The sequence below is a fragment of the Amphiprion ocellaris genome, chromosome 20 (genome assembly GCF_022539595.1).
Source record: "Amphiprion ocellaris isolate individual 3 ecotype Okinawa chromosome 20, ASM2253959v1, whole genome shotgun sequence".
Lineage (NCBI taxonomy): Eukaryota > Metazoa > Chordata > Actinopteri > Pomacentridae > Amphiprion > Amphiprion ocellaris.
The window spans coordinates 15397936-15417060 of NC_072785.1; the positions used below are offsets into that span (position 1 = coordinate 15397936).

The window sequence follows — 19125 nt, forward strand, 5'->3', positions numbered from 1 at the left end:
AGTGCAGAGAAATCAGACAACAATGGGCAGTTTTTTAAGAGCCACAGTTGCATAATATTGTTGGTGGTCTTCACTAGGCGCAGTTATGAAATTACCCCAGAGCCCACAGTCATGTAGATGGTACTAGAAAGCCAACGTGACATTCATGGCTACTAAAACAGTTGATTGACAGGAGGGATGACATCATTAATAACAACAGAGGAGGCAGAGATAATACAGAAGAACTGGGCTTTATCTGTATTAATTGATCGGGTTCTGCTGTGATGCAGTGTTGAACTGTAGTTTTGCTTTATTGATGGCAGTTTTAGTCGATTAATTGAGAGAAAAATACAAATATGTACAAGCCGCAAGCCTGTAAGTTGAGAGGATGAGCTGCTTTTCAATGATTTATATCACTGGACATTGAATATCTTTGACACCAGAAGATACCTCCATGGGTTTTCATTCTGACATGTCTAAATTCAGATCACAGCACCTCATCTCCACCAGCAACAGCACACTGGCACAATAGAAATATGTATATAACATAGAGATGTATGCCCACACGCACACTCATAACTGCACTTTAGCTATTTATGGCTATTTTGTCTTCTAACTTTACAAGGAATGTTTTTGATCATGTCATCTTGTCATTGCACTGCCTTGTGCCACTTTGCATTTCACTACCCATACTGTATGACCAAATAAAAAGCTAAAAACTCCGAGTTTGTAATCCCATTTCCTGACATTTTGGAGCCCAAACAGCAATCCACAGATTACTAGACTACACCACCATATTTGAATGATTTCTCTTCCAGCTAACTGCAGAGGTCTTCATTACAGAGCACCAGCATCATCTCTGAAACTTAACACATCCTTTGTCATCCATTGGCTCATGCTTGAACCTGAGATGTCTACTTCACAGGACAGTTTCTTTGCCCGATGCTGAAACCTGCTGCCCAGCCCATGTGTCATTTTCATAGCTTATTCATGTTCCATAAATCCCCAATCATCTGTTGTATCCATGTGACTTGTCTTCTGTTTGAGAGAACTGCTTGGTGGTTTAAATAACAGAAGTGACAGCCAATTGTGTCACAGCCTGCTTCTTCCAAATAATGCAAATAACATCTAAGCCGACTATTCAAACAACTTTGGATTAAGATCAGTGGATTCAGCATCGAGCCCTAAAGCCTTTTGTTGCGGCTGAGCGTTTATCACATGTCTTGCCTATAAAAAAGCTCTTCACAGACAGTAATGGGGTGAGCTCATACAAAGAGCTGTGGATGACTTTTAGAGTGGAAAATCATAGCTGCTGTTAAAACTGCGTTTGCACATAGCAGTGCAGCACACGGATTTTTCAGAGTTTTTCAAGTAGGACAACAAGCTTGGGTTTGGCATATGGTCTGCCCAGCAGTTCAGCTCGTCCATCCTCTCCAACAGTCTGTCTCAGTATTGATTATCTGACAAGAGAAAAGTACTACATCCTCCTGTTTCCTTCCTGCTACCTCACCTCATTCCAACAAGCAGCAGTCTGCCACAACATACATCACGACCCTTTTAAACTCAGATAAGAAAACCTCTCAATATAATTACTGTGGTCTTTCAGCATTATTATTCCTGCCAAGATACTTAATCTGAATCTGTGCAGCTAAACAGAGGCCAAAAATACTATGTGAATCAAAATCAAAAGCAATTTCAAAACCCTCTGTCATTTAAGGAACACTAATGTTCAAATAAAATGAACTCAACTGCATTTACCATTATTATTATTATCTGTGTTGCTCCTTTATGGCATCAGTGGGGATGAATGCGATTGGAAATGTATGCAGTGGAGGTAGATTGCCATCTAGTGGAAAAGTCTGGCAACACATGACTTTGAGGCACTCGTGTATGTACAGTAAATACATTAAGACATCATTAGTGTAGGTGGATAAATTAAATGCATAATTAAATGTTATTTAAAGTACTAAAACAGAAACACTACTAAAAAGGGCATTGCTTTAAAATAAAAAGAATTCTGTTGTTGGATTTTCTTTTGCACTATTTTGTCTATGTAGTTTGATTCTTATTTTGCATCTATATATAGTTTTTCATCATTTTCCATTCATAACAAATTAAATATATTTTAAAATTTCTAATTCTTCCTATCAAACTCTTTCTATTCCCAGAAATTGCAGTGTGTGCTTCATTCTGTTTAGTAATGCCAGTCCTCCACTGACTCCCATTTAAGTTTGAGCTACTGCAGAAAACTATAATCTTTATGAATCTGTAAACTCTGGTGCATTATATGGCTGTAATTTTGATTTATGGTTTAGCTTCCTTCTATGTCTGCATCCTTTACTCTGCTTTAATCTTTATTATATCTGTATCCGGTCTGTTTGTTGTGCCGCTGTGACATCTAATGTCTCTCTTGGGAACCAAAACAGTGTTATCTGATCTTATTGTTGGTATTTTTGAACAAAGAAGCAGCGAAGGTGACAGAAAAACGTATGCTTATCATAGAAAGTTGCACTAATGGATTCTTGATGGGCAGCTTCTAGGAAGGACAGAATGCAATTTCTGTTGTATCAGTGACTCTGCTGGGCTTCTACTTTTTCTGCAATTATGGCAAAGACTGACGGTTCAGTGGTTTGTAACATCGCTGTGCACTATTAAAGCCCTGAGACACCTCCTGGCTGCAGTCTTTTTAAGGGTTTAATTTGCATTGCACAGCAAAGATGCACAAATTAGGTGTGTGTCTTTGGTGTACATGCTGCAGTTAACGTTTGTTTCTGTCTCCCTGTGGTGGACTGACCCTCTTGAGCTGGATTAAAGTGGCTAAGCAAATACAGAGATGAGTGAAAACTGCCAGAAGCCCAACAAATCAGCTCAGCTAAATATCTGAAATGATTGACAAACACCTCATCCACCACCTGCCATTTATGGATGCCACTAAGCTTCTTCCTTCTCCTTTCTCATTCTTCCTCACTTCAAAAGCACAGGAGTGGGGTGACAGGCCAGGGGAGGGGGGAGCCCCATTGTTAATTGGCCTTTTCAGCTGAACAGAGAGGTGAAGGGAAGAAGAGATGAGGACAATAGGGTCCCATTGCCTCTCCAGAACAAGAGGGATGCACCGCCTAAAAAAAGGAAAAAGAAATAGACCAGCCAAGAGCACACAGACCTGCAGGACTCTCCTCACACAACCCCAAACTGAGTGAATGAGGCAATCCATCACGTAGCCTGCAGCTCTCTCTGAATAAATGGCCTGTAGCCTTGATATAGACTGCAGATTTTTTTTTCTTTTTTTTAAAGAACCTCTCTCCTAGACTGTTTGGGGACATGAGGTGTACTCACCAGACAAACAGCTTCCTCACATCTCATTCCTCTGCTGCTGCTGCGGTTCGGGGGAACGATAGGTGCTCTTTTTCCACTTCAATAAGGGGATGAAGCTCAATTAGCATTTCACAAGTCCCATTTTCCTCCTCTATTGCAACCTTCCCTGCGGAGCCCATGCTTTCTCTGGGGGATTGTCCTGTTTTGGGCCCTTGTTGCCGTTGGCAGGGTGACAGTATTCGAGTGTGCAAACTTGTGCTATTGTCCGCGGGCCAGAGGGAGCCATGGAGACCCCATAATATGACACAGGAAAATGTTTGCTGATGGCAATTCTATGGGCTTTGTCCGACTCTTTCTCCTTCATGACGACTCGATTTAAGTCTCTAAATGTTTGACTACAAATGCAGGAGTGCTATCCAGCTCCTTTCCCTTTGTCCCGCGAGGTTTGAATGAGTAATTCAGCCTTTGTGTCGCTCGATTGAGGGGGCAAACAGAAAGACAAGATTCTTGAGCGTTCAAGCCCCTTTCCATGGTTATGCACTCTTTAGATCCCCCCCTCCAGCTCACCAAATCCTACAGCTGACATCACTCTTGGGGAGGCTACGACGGGTATCTGTGTTTGAAACTCAACTTTGATGTGGAGTTTGGGTGCACGCATGTTTCAGCGGAATTTACACTCATTTCTGGTTTATGCGCATTACTGCGTTTTTTTTAGGTGTTTGGCCAACGCGCAGAAAATCATCGCGTAGGGAGAAATATCGCATCCCCTCAGCGGCTTTTTCCAGATCTCCATGACAACAATTTGCAATGGTGAAGAATTCGATACCAGGGCGTTTGGAGGCTGATTGGGGTGCATTGTGAGGGGCCTGGGGTCGCTGATTGGTTCAAGGAAAGCACCATAACTACAAGGAGTTTATATTCATTCAACTTGTTGAAGTGCTCCTACCGCAGCCTGGAGAGAAGTCTGTACTTGGACTGTGGCTTCGAGAGAATTCATCCAGCAGTGGTGAGTGAAGGGTTATTAATCTCTGGCATAAATATGAATTAAGATATGAGGCACTCATTTGGCGTTTGACTGCAGAATTCCTGATGCGCAATTACGCAAAGTCAAAATTTGTTTTCTGTTTTCTCTCCAGATCTTAACAGTGGATTACACTTTTTAAAAATATGGACTGATTTAATAAAGACTTGGGGAAAATGGCAAATGCAGACAGTGAGGTCAAAACTTTGCTCAATTTTGTAAATTTGGCATCCAGCGACATCAAGGCGGCCCTGGATAAGTCAGCTCCATGCAGACGCTCCGTGGATCACCGGAAATATCTGCAGAAACAACTGAAGCGTTTCTCTCAAAAGTACTCCAGAGTCCCAAGATGCCACACGCACAGGTCTGCGGAATACAGATGCGCCAAACCGGCGGGGACTGTTCACCAGAGCGTGACGGTGTCAGAAAAGGCCAGCTCTGATGCGCAAGATGTGGAGAACGTGGGCAGCGCAGTGGAGCAGGTGCCTATGAGGAAACGCCAACTGCCAGCCTCATTTTGGGAGGAACCCAAGCTGACCCAGACTAAGAGGGAGCACTCATATTTAGGACTGAAAAAGAGTCCGGGTACCTCTGAGGGAAATGAAAATGAAAAGAGGAAAAGGAGTTATGACGAGGACGCAAAGGCCACAATGTCTGCGTCCAGTCGGCGCAACTCTGTGGATAAAGAGACGCTGAAACTGGACCTGAGCTCTCACCAGTGTGTGAGTGTGTGCGGCTGCTGCCCCTTCCAGTACCATGGACACCAGGTCCTCCACAGTCACATTGTTGTCCCCCATCCAGCCCTGGGACTGTGGAGCAAAGCAGCAGGGACTGAGACAGAGAGACCTGAGCATCCTTATGGACAGAAAATTCACACCCACGTTGTGGTCAAACCAATACCCACCAAGCCCACCGCTCAGTCACCCATCTTCAGTGTGTTTGGGTTCATTTAAATAACCTACTAATGAACCAATCACACACAAAAAAAATGTAAATAGGACTAATGATTTCCATGTTGTGTTCTACACAGCACCTTTCTCTTTCAGCATTTTTAAATGAGACACTTCCTCGAGCACTTATTGGGATGCTTCATCTATTTTTGTCATTTAAACCTAAAGGATTGCACTTCATGCCAGTCTCCTGCCACCTATTTGAAAATTTGACAGTAAGTTCAAAAGTTTCTACTTTTAGGCGTCTACAGAGAAGCACTGTTCTTTATTTTAAGTACAAAATGTCACAGATGAATCCAAACATCCTGTTTTAGTTCCCTCTTTCAACTGTGAGAATTGCCTTTTTGTCACAGTAATGTTTGATAGGCACATTTGGAACAACGGCTTTTTATTTTTAAATAAATGATTCTACTTCCCTCCAGAACTCCTTTGGGCACTAGATTGTTTTTACCTTTCACTGAAGGTTTCTCTGAAAAAAACAAGACAGACTAAAGAGCCTTATTGTCACATCACATATATTATAAATAGATATTTATACATAAAGAATTTCTTTGAGAGGACCATTTACAGACTCAGCTATAAAAAGACCCACAAAAAGATAAATATAGTCATGTCTCTGAGGACTATATTGCTTGAGGTTCATCTTAAAGTCACTCAGCCAGGCTCAGGTATCTGATCAGTCTGTTAGGTAGAGGTAAGCATGTGATAGATCTCAGTCTGTGTCTCCCCATCTGGCTCCGAATCCTTAATCTACAGAGGTGCAGCAGTGGACGTGGTGACACTGTAGACAAGGCAACGAGAAAAGATAAGGAGGACTGTTGCTTGCATATTTGTAGACCGCATTTGTGCTCTCTGCATGTCTAAGGAAGTGAAAGAGACACATTTCAAGATTTTATGTGACACTTACGTGACTTCATTTTAACAGTGCTCCATTCTTCTCGGCTGTCCAGCAGTTCAATGAGCTTGTTGCACAGCTGAACTTGGCCAACATGCTCCAGCAACAAGTCTATAATTGGCCCTGCCCATTTACACATGACAGGTGTTGAGATCCATTCGCAGAACTGAAGCAAAACATGACAAAAAATACATTACTTGAAAAGAATATATATATTTTGGTTAATGTGAAACTTTTGTTTGGCTAATTTTGTTCACCTGTGTTGTCCTTTCTGGTGGCTCAGTGCAGTTTAAAGGGAGCATGCTGTCACTCTGCCAAACATATCCATTGCTGCCAGCAGTCCTTACACTGGATTCTCCTGCTGCTGGGTGGGGGGCACTGCCATAAGCACAGGTAAAACAGGAGAGGGCATCACAGCCATTGTCCAAAAGGCACTTGAGCAGAGGCAGATTGTTCATACAAAGAGCAACAAGAGCTGGGAATGTGGTAGCATAAGATGGGATTCTGGCATTTACATCGGCCCCTCTGTCCAGCAGTAAAGACACGGTGCTGATGCAGCCCTGACGTACAGCCATCAGCAGAGGACTGACTGGGTCCAGGCTCAGACTGGCTCCAGCGTTCAGGAGGACCTCTGCTGTTTTGGTGCTGCCGTTGGCAATGGCAAAGTAGAGGGCTGTGGCTCGTCGATCAGCATACTGGATGGAGTGACTGTGGGCCAGTGTGGCGTTTACATCTGCACCTGTCTTCAGCAGCACAGCTGCCACAGTGTGTCTGTTGTGCTCTGCTGCCAGGTGGAGGGGGCTGATCCAACTGTGCCGGAGCCTGGCTCGACTCGTCACAGAGACAAGCAGGGACACAATCCTGAATACAGAATGAGAGAAAAACTTTCTAAAGGCATGGAGCCATATACAGCATCCAATCTACTGCACGTTATAACCACAAATGTTGTATCTGGATACAAATATTATGTCTCGATCAGTGTTTTCTGTCATAATAATTAACAAATTATAGCACTTACTCGTGGTGTCCACACTGGGCAGCAATATGCAGAGGCAGCATTCCTGAGGTAGTGGGTTTATTGGCATCTGCGTTTTTACTCAACAATAAGGCCACAATTTCCCTGTGGCCATTTTTACTAGCCTCATGCAGCGCAGTAACACCGTCACATGTCTGCATGTTCACATCTGCACCTAGAAAAAGCATTTTTACTTTAGAACATTTAAATGTAGATCAGAAATGTGACATGTAGGAGCATTTTTTTGCAGAAAAGCACCTTTCCCAACAAGGTAACACAGTGCCCTCATCTGTCCTCGCTGGGCTGCTACAATGAGAGGCGTGATGCTGTAGGTATTTGGTGGGTTGATTGTGGCCCCGGCTCTTATTAGTATCTCACAGATGTCTGTGTTGTTTCTGGACACGGCCTCGTGCAGGGCTGTCCATCCCTGACCACACCGCTGGTTCACAGTGGCCCCGCAGGAGAGAATGAGGCTCACCATGTCCTCATTCTGCAACTCACATGCTGCACATGAGACACACACGACACCGAGTCATTTCTATACAATCCGCAGCTCCATATAGGCTGCTTTTTTCTCTAAATTGTTGTGATTTCACAGCTGTACCTTTGTACAAAGGAGTTTCTTTGTTATTGCTGCTGATGTCAGGGTCAGCGCCTGCCTCCAGAAGGCACCGCACACACGCCAAGTGTTCACAAGACACAGCAAGCAGCAACGCCGTCTGCTCCTGCAGTGTACGTTTGTCTACTGAGCCTGGATGGGCTAGAACAAGAAGTAAACATATCACACAAACCAGCCGGGTGACTCATTTAGCATTTTGGAGAGAATGTGCAAACAGTGCACCATAACACCTCACTGAATATTTCGAGGTTTTCTTTCTCCGAAACATGTGATTCAAACTGACAAATGTTTTGGGAACACTGAATGCTTTCACTGCCATACCCTTCAATAGGGTCTTCAGGCACTCAGTCTGTCCACAGTAGGCGGCATCATGCAAGGGTATCCAACCATCTTTGTTCTCCTTCAGCAGGCTGTGAGAAGAGGATGTCACCAGATCATTAACAGCCTCCACATCCCCTCTCCTGATGGCAAAGACCATCGGGTCAACATCCCTTGAAAGGAGAAGAGTAAAAATCACTTTAATTAATGCAATCAAGTGTAATTTTACACAGACGTCAGTGCCATTTGATGAGATATAATTGTGATTCAAACATGGATGTTAAATCTTGTTAAATTTGGTGTTTATTTGAGTTTCTTTGACTTTAATGAACTTCATGAAGAAAATATACCAGATATAAATGGACAGACTAATCAGGATATTTTGCTTTTATGCTTCTCTGTACACAAGGATCTCAAGCACACTCATACAAATACACACACACACACACACACACACACACACACACGCACACACACACACACACACACACACACACACACACACACACACACACACCAACACATGCAGCCTCCATGTCCAACAAAAGACTCACTCCGCCTCTGACGCTCCGTCGCTCTGATTGTCTCCTCGCCTCCTATCTCCACGCAGTCGCGACAGAACATTATTACATTTACGTCCGGCGTTACGGAACTGAGATAAGTAGTCAGAATAGCTGAATTTCGTCATTACTGATGGTAGATGTTTGCGGCAGTGTTTCCTCTCACGGTGCGTCGGCGGCGACGGAGCAGCGTGCGGCGCCGCGCAGGGCTCAGCTGTGCGCTCTCGGATTATTTTGGGACTGTATTGTCAGGCGGGAGGGTGACGGGTTTATCCATATATGTCAAAAGACTCGGACATCCAGAGATAAGGCGAACAGCGCTGAAGATAATGCAGCCTAAGCGGAGCTCTTTTCTCACAGCCTTTTATTTTATTGGCTGCGATTCTAAATGAAGCAACCAGACTGCTAGAAGACAACTGCAGAAAATACAAGATAGACAACACGCCACAATAAATGAGTCACCACTCCCTTTATAAAGCCCTGTGTTAGAATACAAGATAGTCTGTACATATTATTACTGAGGCGAAAATGATGAGATAATCAGCCTTTGGAAAACTCACTTAAACTCACTAAAACCCCACAGGAAATACATAATAATAATAATTATTTTTAAAAAAAAATCATCATATCAAATAACATGACCTCTGTTTTATGGCAATGTTTAACACCATAGAAAAATAAAATAATAATAATTTTAAAAAAATCTAATTTCTTTCTCAAAAACTGTGCTTTGGAGTCCTATTGAGGTATTAATGAAGTGGCTTTCCTCTGTAGTATCTGATCTGATATGAGTTCTGATAGTTGTTGACCATACTACGACACCTCTACTATAAATTTAAATTGAACTTTTTTGGTTTTGCTCCAAGGTACACCTGACAAACCTGCCCTATAAAAAGATCACTGTTGCTCTAAGGCAGACCACCAGATACTGGTTAGTGCCTGCAGAATCACATGGGAACACTGATGCAATTGTTCATGTTTATGACCTCAGGGCAGAGCCCATTTGAGTAATTTGTGCAACATTTTTGGATATTTTAGGATACAACTTACTAACTACTGAGTTACAATTAGAAGGCTGCAGTTTCTCTACAAGAGGGATGTGTTTTGTGATTGACAGACTCATTCAACCTGTGGCATCGACAGGAAGTAAAAGCAACCGCAGCAGCAGTTTAGATCTGCTGATATTCAAAATATAGGAAAAACCTGAACCCTTGACCAGTTTAGTGAGGAGATCTGGTGGCTCTTTTATGCTGTGAAGGACAATTCGCAGACATGTTTTGGGTCCATTTGTTCCCTTTGTTGTTGCAAATCAATACAAATCCTATCTGTGACACATTTCTATCCTGATGGAAGTGCTGTCTTACTGGATGCCCCCATCTATAGGGTTTGATGAGTAAGAAAAAGATATCAATCATGTGTTATGGCTTCAATGCTGAGTGCAATAAGGATGTTCTAGCAACATGCTATGTTCAAGGCACTGTAAAAGGTCCAAAAGTTATTATTTGGCTCACATATCATATCCTAACACATGGTGCAAATGTTGAACCTGAACCCCTAAAAACACAATTTAAGCAAACAGCAACATAACTGTTTGCTTAAATTTATCAACCATCTGCATGTCGTTGCATTCTACAAGAAAAGATATCCACACTGAAGTCACAATTTAATATGCAATAGAGCCGCAGCTGCTGTTTTTTTTTTTTTTTGTATGGGGTGTGTTTTTAGGGGTTTAGGTTCAACACTTGCACCATGTGTTAGGTTATATGTTAGCTAAATAGTAACTTTTGGACCTTTTGGTTCAAAATTCATATCCCTTATGAGAACCAGGCTCATCACACATTGCACTTCTGTGGATCATAACCTTCAGATAACTGAGCACTACTTTTTCAGTAAGCAACACTTAGTTATTCAGCACACAGAAACCTTTTTCCTTTTTGTCTTTGTTCTTCAGTTGACATTCTTAGTTTACTTTGCTTATAATTTAATCATGTTAATCCACCACTATGACATTTCAGAACCATGTGCAAGCAATTAACAAACAACTTTATATGTGTCTCTATTCTACGGTCCAAAAAGTAAAGGATTACAGTGCAGCTTAATAACATACTGTTGAAGTAAGTGACAACAAATTTTCTCACCTGAGCGCGTTTGTTGTGGTGTTGGGTGAAGTGTGGAGAGTCAGGGGGTAGGCAGCCAGCCTGTTTTTGATATCACTGTTAAGTCTCTGATAAAGAGACCTGGATCTGTTAACTGCGATCATCACGGGAGATTTGTTGTCCGATCCGAAGACCAGAACATCCAGGATTGTGCTGCTGTCGTCTTCATAAAGAATAATCCACAAAAAGAAAATGAGAAAACAGAAACATGAACAAAAATCACAACGTTTAAATTACAACAAAGCCCTGAGAACTGCAGCATGCGCAGTATAATGCACACATGCAGCATGAATTAGAGCCCAAACTCATTTTAAAGAGCTGAAATCTACACTGGCAGACATCAGAGAGCAGCAGCTCAGCCAAAGAGGGGGGATGCCTTTTAAGGACATGTTGAACTGTGTTTCCACTTGATTCTGCTGCTCCAGAGGCAGCATGATGTGTGGAGTGTAACAGTGAGATATGCAGCATGAAGGATGGCATTACAAAAGCACACAAAGCTGAGATCACAGTTTATTCTCTCAACTATCATTGTGATTAACAGAGTAAGGAAATATTCTGTTTCCACCATTTTTTTTTTAGCTAAGACAAAACTACACACACACACACGGAGGAATAATAGAGATTTAAAAATGGATGTCCAAATATTTTCTTGAAAGCTGAATTTACATGAAACAAGACTTACCACAGAACAGTGTCCCTGATCCTCACTTACAGAAGTCCATTTAAAACATGTTGATCCACAGAACGCATATATCCTCCTGTTACATCAACTCTTACTGTGAAATGTGAAAATGTGCCTGAAGAAGGCACAACACGCAGCTGATTTTTGTTTCACAATCACTTCTTAGGAAGTGTTTGCAAAAAATAACTTCCTGCATCTAAACTGGAAGTGGCTTTTTTTTTTTTAGCTGAAACAAACAAGTCTTGCAACATATCTATTGACGGCTGGGGGAACTAGACTAGACTATGTAGACTAGCTGTGAGGCACATTACTGAAGAGCCCTACGTATTTGCCCAACAAAGACAAACTTGGTGATTCAAATGCAGTCTTGAAATCATGTTGTTCTTTGGTTTTAGGTACAAAAAGGCCAGTAAACACCTGTGAAATGAACTGACATTTATTGTCCTTTAGTGTAAATGTGACAATAAATGCAGGTAGTTATTTTTTTTTAACTGTATACCCATCAGTTTGTGGCAGTTGTATACAACTCTTATCAAAGATCAAATAATGTGTAATATGAAATATGTAGCTTGATAGCAGTGGTGGAACAAATATTTGGATCATTTACTTGAGTAAAAGTACCAATACAGCAATGTAAACATACTCTATTGTGAGTAACAGTACTGCAGAAGATGTCCTACTCCAGTACAAGTATTACCAGGAACAATGTACTCAAAGTATTCAGATAAAATTAGTGGTTTGGTCTGTCTGATTATTGTATTATTATAGTCAACATCATTGGATTATTAATAGTGAAGCATCAGTGTGTCAGCAGCATGCTACTGTTTGAACTACTTTATATGTATATACAGGGGTTGTTACATGATTAATGGGACAGGGAAAAAGAAAAACTAAGTTCTGATCCACATCAGGTTTTCAGTTTTTGGACATTTTCTCTAATGTTTAATTTTTGCTGAGCTACTGGATAATTTGAACATTTATTAAAATAACACCATGCAAGGAGTTTAAAGGTGAAAATGACACTAATTACACATTGCTTTTTGTAAGATGTCAGATGGATTAGAAACCTCTAGTTTAGTCTTCAACAATGTGTTGTATTTCAAAAGCAAGTTCTTTTACCCATTGTTTAAAATCTTTACCCTAAAGCTGTTAAGTGTTTCTAGTATAGTTAAAAGTGGAATATATCCTTCTGAAATGCAGTCTAAATTTGCAGAAAATGAAAATACTCAAGGTAAATACAAGTACTTCAAAACTGTACCTAACAGTACATGAGTACTTACTTTCCACAACTGGATGCCAGTGCATGTGTTGCCTTGTGATAGTCAAAACCTTTAAGGTATACTTAGTGTATATATTAGTCAAACTATAAGACATGAAAGCCACACATGCCTAAACCTCTGCTCTCATTGATATTTGTAGAGTGGAAAATATGGTGGAAACATCTCTACAACAGACAGCAGACATTTTGACATGTCTTGACAGATGCATTGAACATCATTGTATCAACAGTTCTCTAAAACAGATTCAATAAAAACTGATAACGACCGTAAAAGTTAGTTCCTGCAGGGTTGTTTTACTGCATCAGCCTTTATGATGGAGTTAAATAATACCACTGTCTATATGATACTTCCCTACTGGACATACCAGCTTTTTTTGGTTCTGTGTTTAATTCAGCAATTGTTTACACGTTTTACAAACTTGCCAAGAATTTCCAGGTGAAACTGAAGTGAATCACAATAACTCTGTTTCATTTTAGTGTCCAAAGAAGCCCTTCCAGCAGACAGTTTGACTTGTCATAACAGGAAACACACAGGTGTAATTTATATTTGTTCCAGAAAGCCGTGTCTGATACTAACAGTGTTGAATGAAGTTCAGCCCTCATTTATGATTAATAACATCTGTAGTTTTTTTTTAACTATCTCATGTTGTAACATTTGACAAGACATATACTGGCAAAACTAATTTAGATGTATCTGCCACTAATGCTACTATTTTACCTGTGTTTTCATATGTGATAAAGGGAATCATTGCATTTTCTCTCTAATAGAATATTGTAAAGTCTTGACCTTACTATGTAAATTGCCCTCAGATGACTTATGTTGTATCTTGACACTACATAAATAAAACTGAAAATGTGTATGGTTTAACCCCCCTGTTGTCCTCATTTACGGGCACCAAAAAATATTGTTTCCTTGTCTGAAAAAAAATTCAAAAAAAAAAAAACAGCAAAAAAATTCCCCAAATTTCTGAAAATTTGCAAAACCTTCATGAAGAAAATTCCAATAATTCCTTAAAAGTTTCCCTAAAAAGCTTTATTTAAAAAAAATCCCCAAAATTTGGCAAGAAAATTCTTGCAAATATTTTCAAAAAATTAGTAAAAATCTTCCCAAAAAAATCCTAAAAATATCTAAAGTGATTACATATATATCAGTAAAACGTCTAATATTTTCTTTAAGAAAATTCACAAAAAAATCAACCAAAATCCTGGTTGATTTTTTTGTGAATGTTCTTAAGAAACATTTTTAACATTTCATTTTTCCCACCAAAAATGTTCAAAGATTTCCCAAAAATGTTGAAAATGTGGACATCAGTCACTGTGAAAATATATATTTTTTCCACATTGTCAAAATTTAAAATGGGTCAATTTTGACCCACAGGATGACATGAGGGACAAAAAAAGTTTTCATTATTTGACTCGGACATTAAACCACCCCTGTGCAGAATAATGCGTGTGGTTTGCTTCACATTCATCCCCTGAACAGGCGAAGTATTTTTCCTGTGGTTAGGTTTACATGTGCAAGCATAATTTTGTGACATCATGGGGCATCTTTCAACAAGAAACTTCCACGTACTTGATGTGGAAACTCAAAACCTCAACACTCAGAATGGACTTTTGAGTGACGTAGACATTTTACATTCACAAAATCTGGAAGAAACTATTTTTGCATATGTATCAATTCTGAATGTGTGTCTGAGGTAAAAGCAGTAGATGTATTAATAAGAAGCTTTAACAAGGTGATTTAGTATTTGAGAATTCTACAATGTTTTAACAAATATCTGAAGGTTGGAAAGCATGAGGCTTTTTGACCATTTTAAGGATGAAAAGGATTCAGAAGCATTATTATCACGGGTAGCAAGAAAAATGTTATCAGTGCAATGTAATTCTTAGCTCACTGTGCCTCTACCTAGTGCTTTGTTTAACATATTTACAGAATACACTCATTTAAACACACTCATCACTCACATTTACTTATACATTCTGAGGCAGACAAGTTTTGAATATACAAGAACAGAAAAAAAAAGAATATGCATGGGGCAAAAAACATGTGCAATATTTATGGAGCAAAAGGTTAAGATGTGCAAAAATATACAGTGTTGCAGGAATGCATTAAGTCCTTTGGTCAGTGATGTGTGGTGGGGAAGAAGGGAGTGATTGTATTAAACAGTATTAAAGTCTTATTGTTTTGTATGTTTCATTCCATATCAGTACTATAGTGTGACTTGTGAGACACTTCTCAATGTTAAAATCTACAGAGTAGCAGAATTTGTCATGCAAACTTCCAATCGACTCAGTTATCAGTCTATACATTGTAAATCAGTACTTTTTTTAACAGTTCGTAACATCTTGCACAATTTACTGTTATTTTACAGAGTGTCTCCATTTCGTTAAATTACAAATAATAACTACTTAAACCACAGAAAACTTTATGACATAATGCCCACATTAAAAATTTGCATTTTAAAAAATAGGTAATTTGTTCTTTTATAACACTGGACCATAAAATTACACTATCTTGATTTTCGCACAAATTTTTTTCAGCATTTTTTAAATACACATTTGCTGTTATTTGAAAGAATAACATTGTATTTTTTTAAAACATTGTATTTTTAAGGGACTTTTTTTTAACGGATTTTTAAAAATATTTTCCACAGTCTAGTTTTTGATTCCAGTCTTTGCAGTTCAGTTCAAGATTGGTTGGAATTAGGACAGAGTGAGCCCTCTTCGTTCTCTCCTCAGACTAACTCATTTCTATGCCTCTCATTCGGTCCATAGAGCAGAACCGCCTCCCCAGCTGTTGCCATGACAACAGCGAAACGATCCCGGCGCATTCCCCGTTGTCTGGCCCGCGGTTACCAGGCAACAGCTACACAAATCCAGGAAAACATCCGGAGGAGACCATCGATCGTCTCTCCGATCGGCCGAACGTGGAGCAAACTGCAGGACGAGTTTCCTCATCAGAACTCCTGGACGGTACATCCACTGACACCATGACGACTTGCTCACTTCCGGTGTTAATAGACGGCAGCGGTTCTCGACCAAAAGTCAAAGTGGAAAACGGAATAAGAAAGGTTTTTGTAACACAGTCGGACGACAACAGGTAGGACACCAGGCCTGCAAGTGTAATTCTTCTTCTTTAAAATCCAGTTTTTAATGAATTAAACTGTTACTGACAATAAATTTCTTATTTAGTCACAGACAGAAAGAACATGTGAGCCAGACACCTGCAGCAACAGAGGTAGGAGTAATGATGCCTGATTAAAAAAAATATTGATAGTTAGTTGTTGTCGACTTGTGTGATCACAAGAAATACAGAAATACGTCTCTTGTGTTGTCTTTATCTATTGTCTGTATTTTTTTATGGCTTTCTGTGGGTTTTAGCTTTCATTTATTTGCATACTTACTTGTACTCATTACTGCACCAAGGACGTTTGTCTGTTAGTCTGTGCGCAACATTACTCAAGAGCGGACCAACGGATTTGGATAAAATTTTCAGGGAAGGTCAGAAATGACACAAGGACCACCTGATTAGATTTTGAAAGTGATGCGGCTTCTAGTCTGGATCCACGGATTTGTTAAAGATTTCAGTATCATTGCGAGATAACGGCACGTCACTGTAGCTATGACAACAAGTGAATGCTACATCAGCCTGATGATCACATGATTGCAATTCTACTATAAATCCACCGCTGCAGACTTATCCGTTGGAAATCATACAACGACTGAGTTTCACATAAATAAAGCTTACTTGCTCATTTTTGCGCTCTGGCAGAGTTTCAGTGAGGTAATCTTAAGGCTTCGGTGTGAATCGGTTTTGGTTCTTGAAGATGTTTCACCTTCATCCAAGAGGCCTCTTCGTTTCTAGCTGACTGATGGGGAATCCAGGATATATTATCACCCCCAACTTTGTTTATAACTGAAGAAGCCTCCTGAATGAGAGGTGAAGCCCCTTCAAAAGCCTCAAATAGTCGGCTTTTTACTGAGGCTGAGAATCTGTACAGATCTGAGAAGTTTTGTTTTTGTTATGTGCAGACTTCAAGGAGACTTCGAGAGGTAGGAGTGCATACTTTGCAAAGGAGCCTGGTTCTGAAGAAACAGGCAGAGATGAGTGAAGTGGACAAGCGGCTTGCACTCAAACGGCAAGAGTTTAAGGAGAGTGTGGAGGCTATGGCTCAGAGAAGGTCTGAGCTGGAGGAAAAACAACAGCAGGCAAGTACAGACCTTCTAAATTTACACGAATACAAGAATAATCAGGGAGTAGTTGTCCATCACTGATGTTTACATGACATCTATATGACACAGTCCTTATATGGTTGCCTTTTTTGGTTTGTATTTTTGTCCAGACTAAAGAAAAAGTGATGAAATTTGAGAAGTTTGTGGCTGAAAATGAACTGAAACGACGTCAAATGCTGAAGACGTGTGAAGCAACACGGGAGCAGAACATTTTGAAAAAAAGAGAGATAGAAGATTTGACAGAACAACTGAAACAACTTAGAGCCAGGTGGGAAACTGAACCCCATGTGAAGATATCTCTCATTCTGTCACATTTGTAACCTCAGCTTTCCTATATTTTAATTCACAGAAAGCAAGTATTAAAGGAGAGAATGACAAAATACAAAATCTATGAGGACTACCTGATGAAAACACTAGAAAACTTCCCAGGCCGTGAGTTAAAAACTGACTTTTAGCAACTTCTTGAATGAACTTTTACATGAATCTGCTCTGTTTAGCCTATTGAGCAGTAGCTACAAGATGAAACAAACGGCACCATCTGTTTCAGATTACCTTGATAACGGGTCTGAATCTCTGGTGATGCCCATCATCCGCCGCCATGAGACCCTGTCCATCACCCACCAGGAGCTGCTGCAGCGTCTGGGCCGGATGGAGGAGCAGGTGGAGCAGGGCCACCGCCTGCTGCAGAACATGAAGCAGGAGCACAGCATAAAGAAGCTGGTCAGATATACACGTAGAGATGTTTGATTTCTTCAAATGACAGTTCTTGATTGACGATGCTGCTGTTGCAGATGGCCAGCAAAGAAGTGTCTGAACTCCAGAGTGAGTTAGAAACCCTGAAGGAGAAGAACAAGCAGACAGAGGTTAACTTACAGATGGAGCAGGGCCTATCCAGAGAGAAGGTAGGCATTACTTCAGGTAGGATTTTAAAAATGGAAGTGTTGAATAGAAATACAGCCACATGTGCCGTTATCTTTCAGATTGAGGAAGTGGGCAGATTACTTATGGCCATCAACAACCTTGCAGAACAGTGTTATATACCAACATATGGACCACTGGAGAGCATGAATGTGTTGACAATGATGGACATGGTGAAGGTGAACCACTGTGTTATCAGCATTCATTTCATTTGCGCTGCATAATTTTCCCAGATGTTGACTAACCGATTGTTGCAGGAGTGCATTCTGGACAAGGCGGACACACAGAGGAGAGTGAGGAGGCTGATGGAGTCGGGTTCTGCAATGACAAGTACGACAGCTGCGACAGACAAAAGAGGAAGAGGACCTTTGAAAACCATCAGAAGTAAAACACAAATCAAAAGTTCAAGCAAAGTCAGTGGAAAGAGTGAGACATTTAGCTGATGTTGTGGTTTTAGTACGTATCACAGTGTTGGCTCTGACAGTAATTTCACACAGTTGAGTCTTGACATAGAAACGTTAATTTTTGGATTGATATGAATGTTGATTTGAAACAGCTATGCAGCAAATATTGCACTTAAAATGTCAAATACAGACAGTGAACTGAATTCAAATGAGTGAGAGCTGTGTAGATGTTTATCACTGTAATCATTGTTTCATTTTAAAATAAAATGCTTACGATCAAAGGATGTTATCAGAAAGTACTTATCCAGACCTAGTATGCAAAGATGTGCATGCAGTTTCCTCATGTATTTAAATTATACATACAGCAATGAGCAACATAGACAAAAGTATTTAAAATGATGTGATGTTTCTTTCTTATGGTCTTAATTTCATTTAATACATACAGTAAATATAATTTCACAGAGAGAATCTGACTTTTCTGCTGACAGTCCCACATATAGCACATAGCAAACTGTTGTCCCATTTACAAAGTTGGTGTTACACAACACAACACTAACGCTGCTGATTCTGTTGTGTTCCATGTTGTCACATGCTGCCAGACAGTTTTTCCACAGTTTTCCGCTGCAGACGATGATAACTGGTTATATTGCAAAGCTATTAATCTGAGCAATGTGGTTTAAGTAGCAAAACACATTTTAAGAGGCTTCCTGAAGATTAAGTAGTAATCTGGGCTGACTGGCAGGTCCACATGTAAGTGAAGATTTTTCTTTGTCTGGTTTAGCTG

The 19125-nt window shown here is 40.3% G+C and overlaps 3 protein-coding genes across 6 annotated transcripts; 2 read left to right on the top strand and 1 right to left on the bottom strand.

Moving 5' to 3' along the window:
• Nucleotides 1–3883: 3883 nt before the first annotated feature.
• On the top strand, nucleotides 3884–5686 carry LOC111578972 (protein FAM181A). The gene is made up of 2 exons (XM_023286000.3): nucleotides 3884–4297; nucleotides 4428–5686. The coding sequence occupies exon 2, from the start codon at nucleotides 4489–4491 to the stop codon at nucleotides 5263–5265; it is 777 nt and encodes a 258-aa protein (XP_023141768.1). The 5' UTR covers nucleotides 3884–4297; nucleotides 4428–4488; the 3' UTR covers nucleotides 5266–5686.
• A 74-nt stretch (nucleotides 5687–5760) lies between these two features.
• LOC111578902 (ankyrin repeat and SOCS box protein 2-like) lies at nucleotides 5761–18311 on the bottom strand. 4 transcript variants are annotated; one of them, XM_055006005.1, is made up of 10 exons: nucleotides 18183–18311; nucleotides 17572–17700; nucleotides 10808–10988; nucleotides 8113–8282; nucleotides 7777–7932; nucleotides 7431–7676; nucleotides 7176–7347; nucleotides 6415–7018; nucleotides 6170–6323; nucleotides 5761–6043 (listed from the first exon to the last, which is right to left on the bottom strand). In XM_055006005.1, the coding sequence occupies exons 3-10, from the start codon at nucleotides 10927–10929 to the stop codon at nucleotides 5913–5915; spliced, it is 1755 nt and encodes a 584-aa protein (XP_054861980.1). In that variant the 5' UTR covers nucleotides 10930–10988; nucleotides 17572–17700; nucleotides 18183–18311; the 3' UTR covers nucleotides 5761–5912. The 4 variants fall into 4 exon arrangements, with proteins under 4 accessions (XP_054861980.1, XP_023141651.2, XP_054861979.1 ...); XM_023285883.3 differs by lacking the exons at nucleotides 17572–17700; nucleotides 18183–18311 and adding an exon at nucleotides 11508–11727; XM_055006004.1 differs by lacking the exons at nucleotides 17572–17700; nucleotides 18183–18311 and having other exon boundaries at nucleotides 10808–11413.
• On the top strand, nucleotides 15525–18380 carry si:ch1073-416d2.4 (uncharacterized). The gene is made up of 9 exons (XM_023285890.3): nucleotides 15525–15886; nucleotides 15979–16024; nucleotides 16819–16995; nucleotides 17130–17287; nucleotides 17369–17451; nucleotides 17567–17739; nucleotides 17811–17921; nucleotides 18000–18116; nucleotides 18195–18380. Exons 1-9 carry the CDS (start codon nucleotides 15540–15542, stop codon nucleotides 18378–18380), a joined length of 1398 nt encoding a protein of 465 aa, XP_023141658.2. The 5' UTR covers nucleotides 15525–15539.
• Nucleotides 18381–19125: the final 745 nt, after the last annotated feature.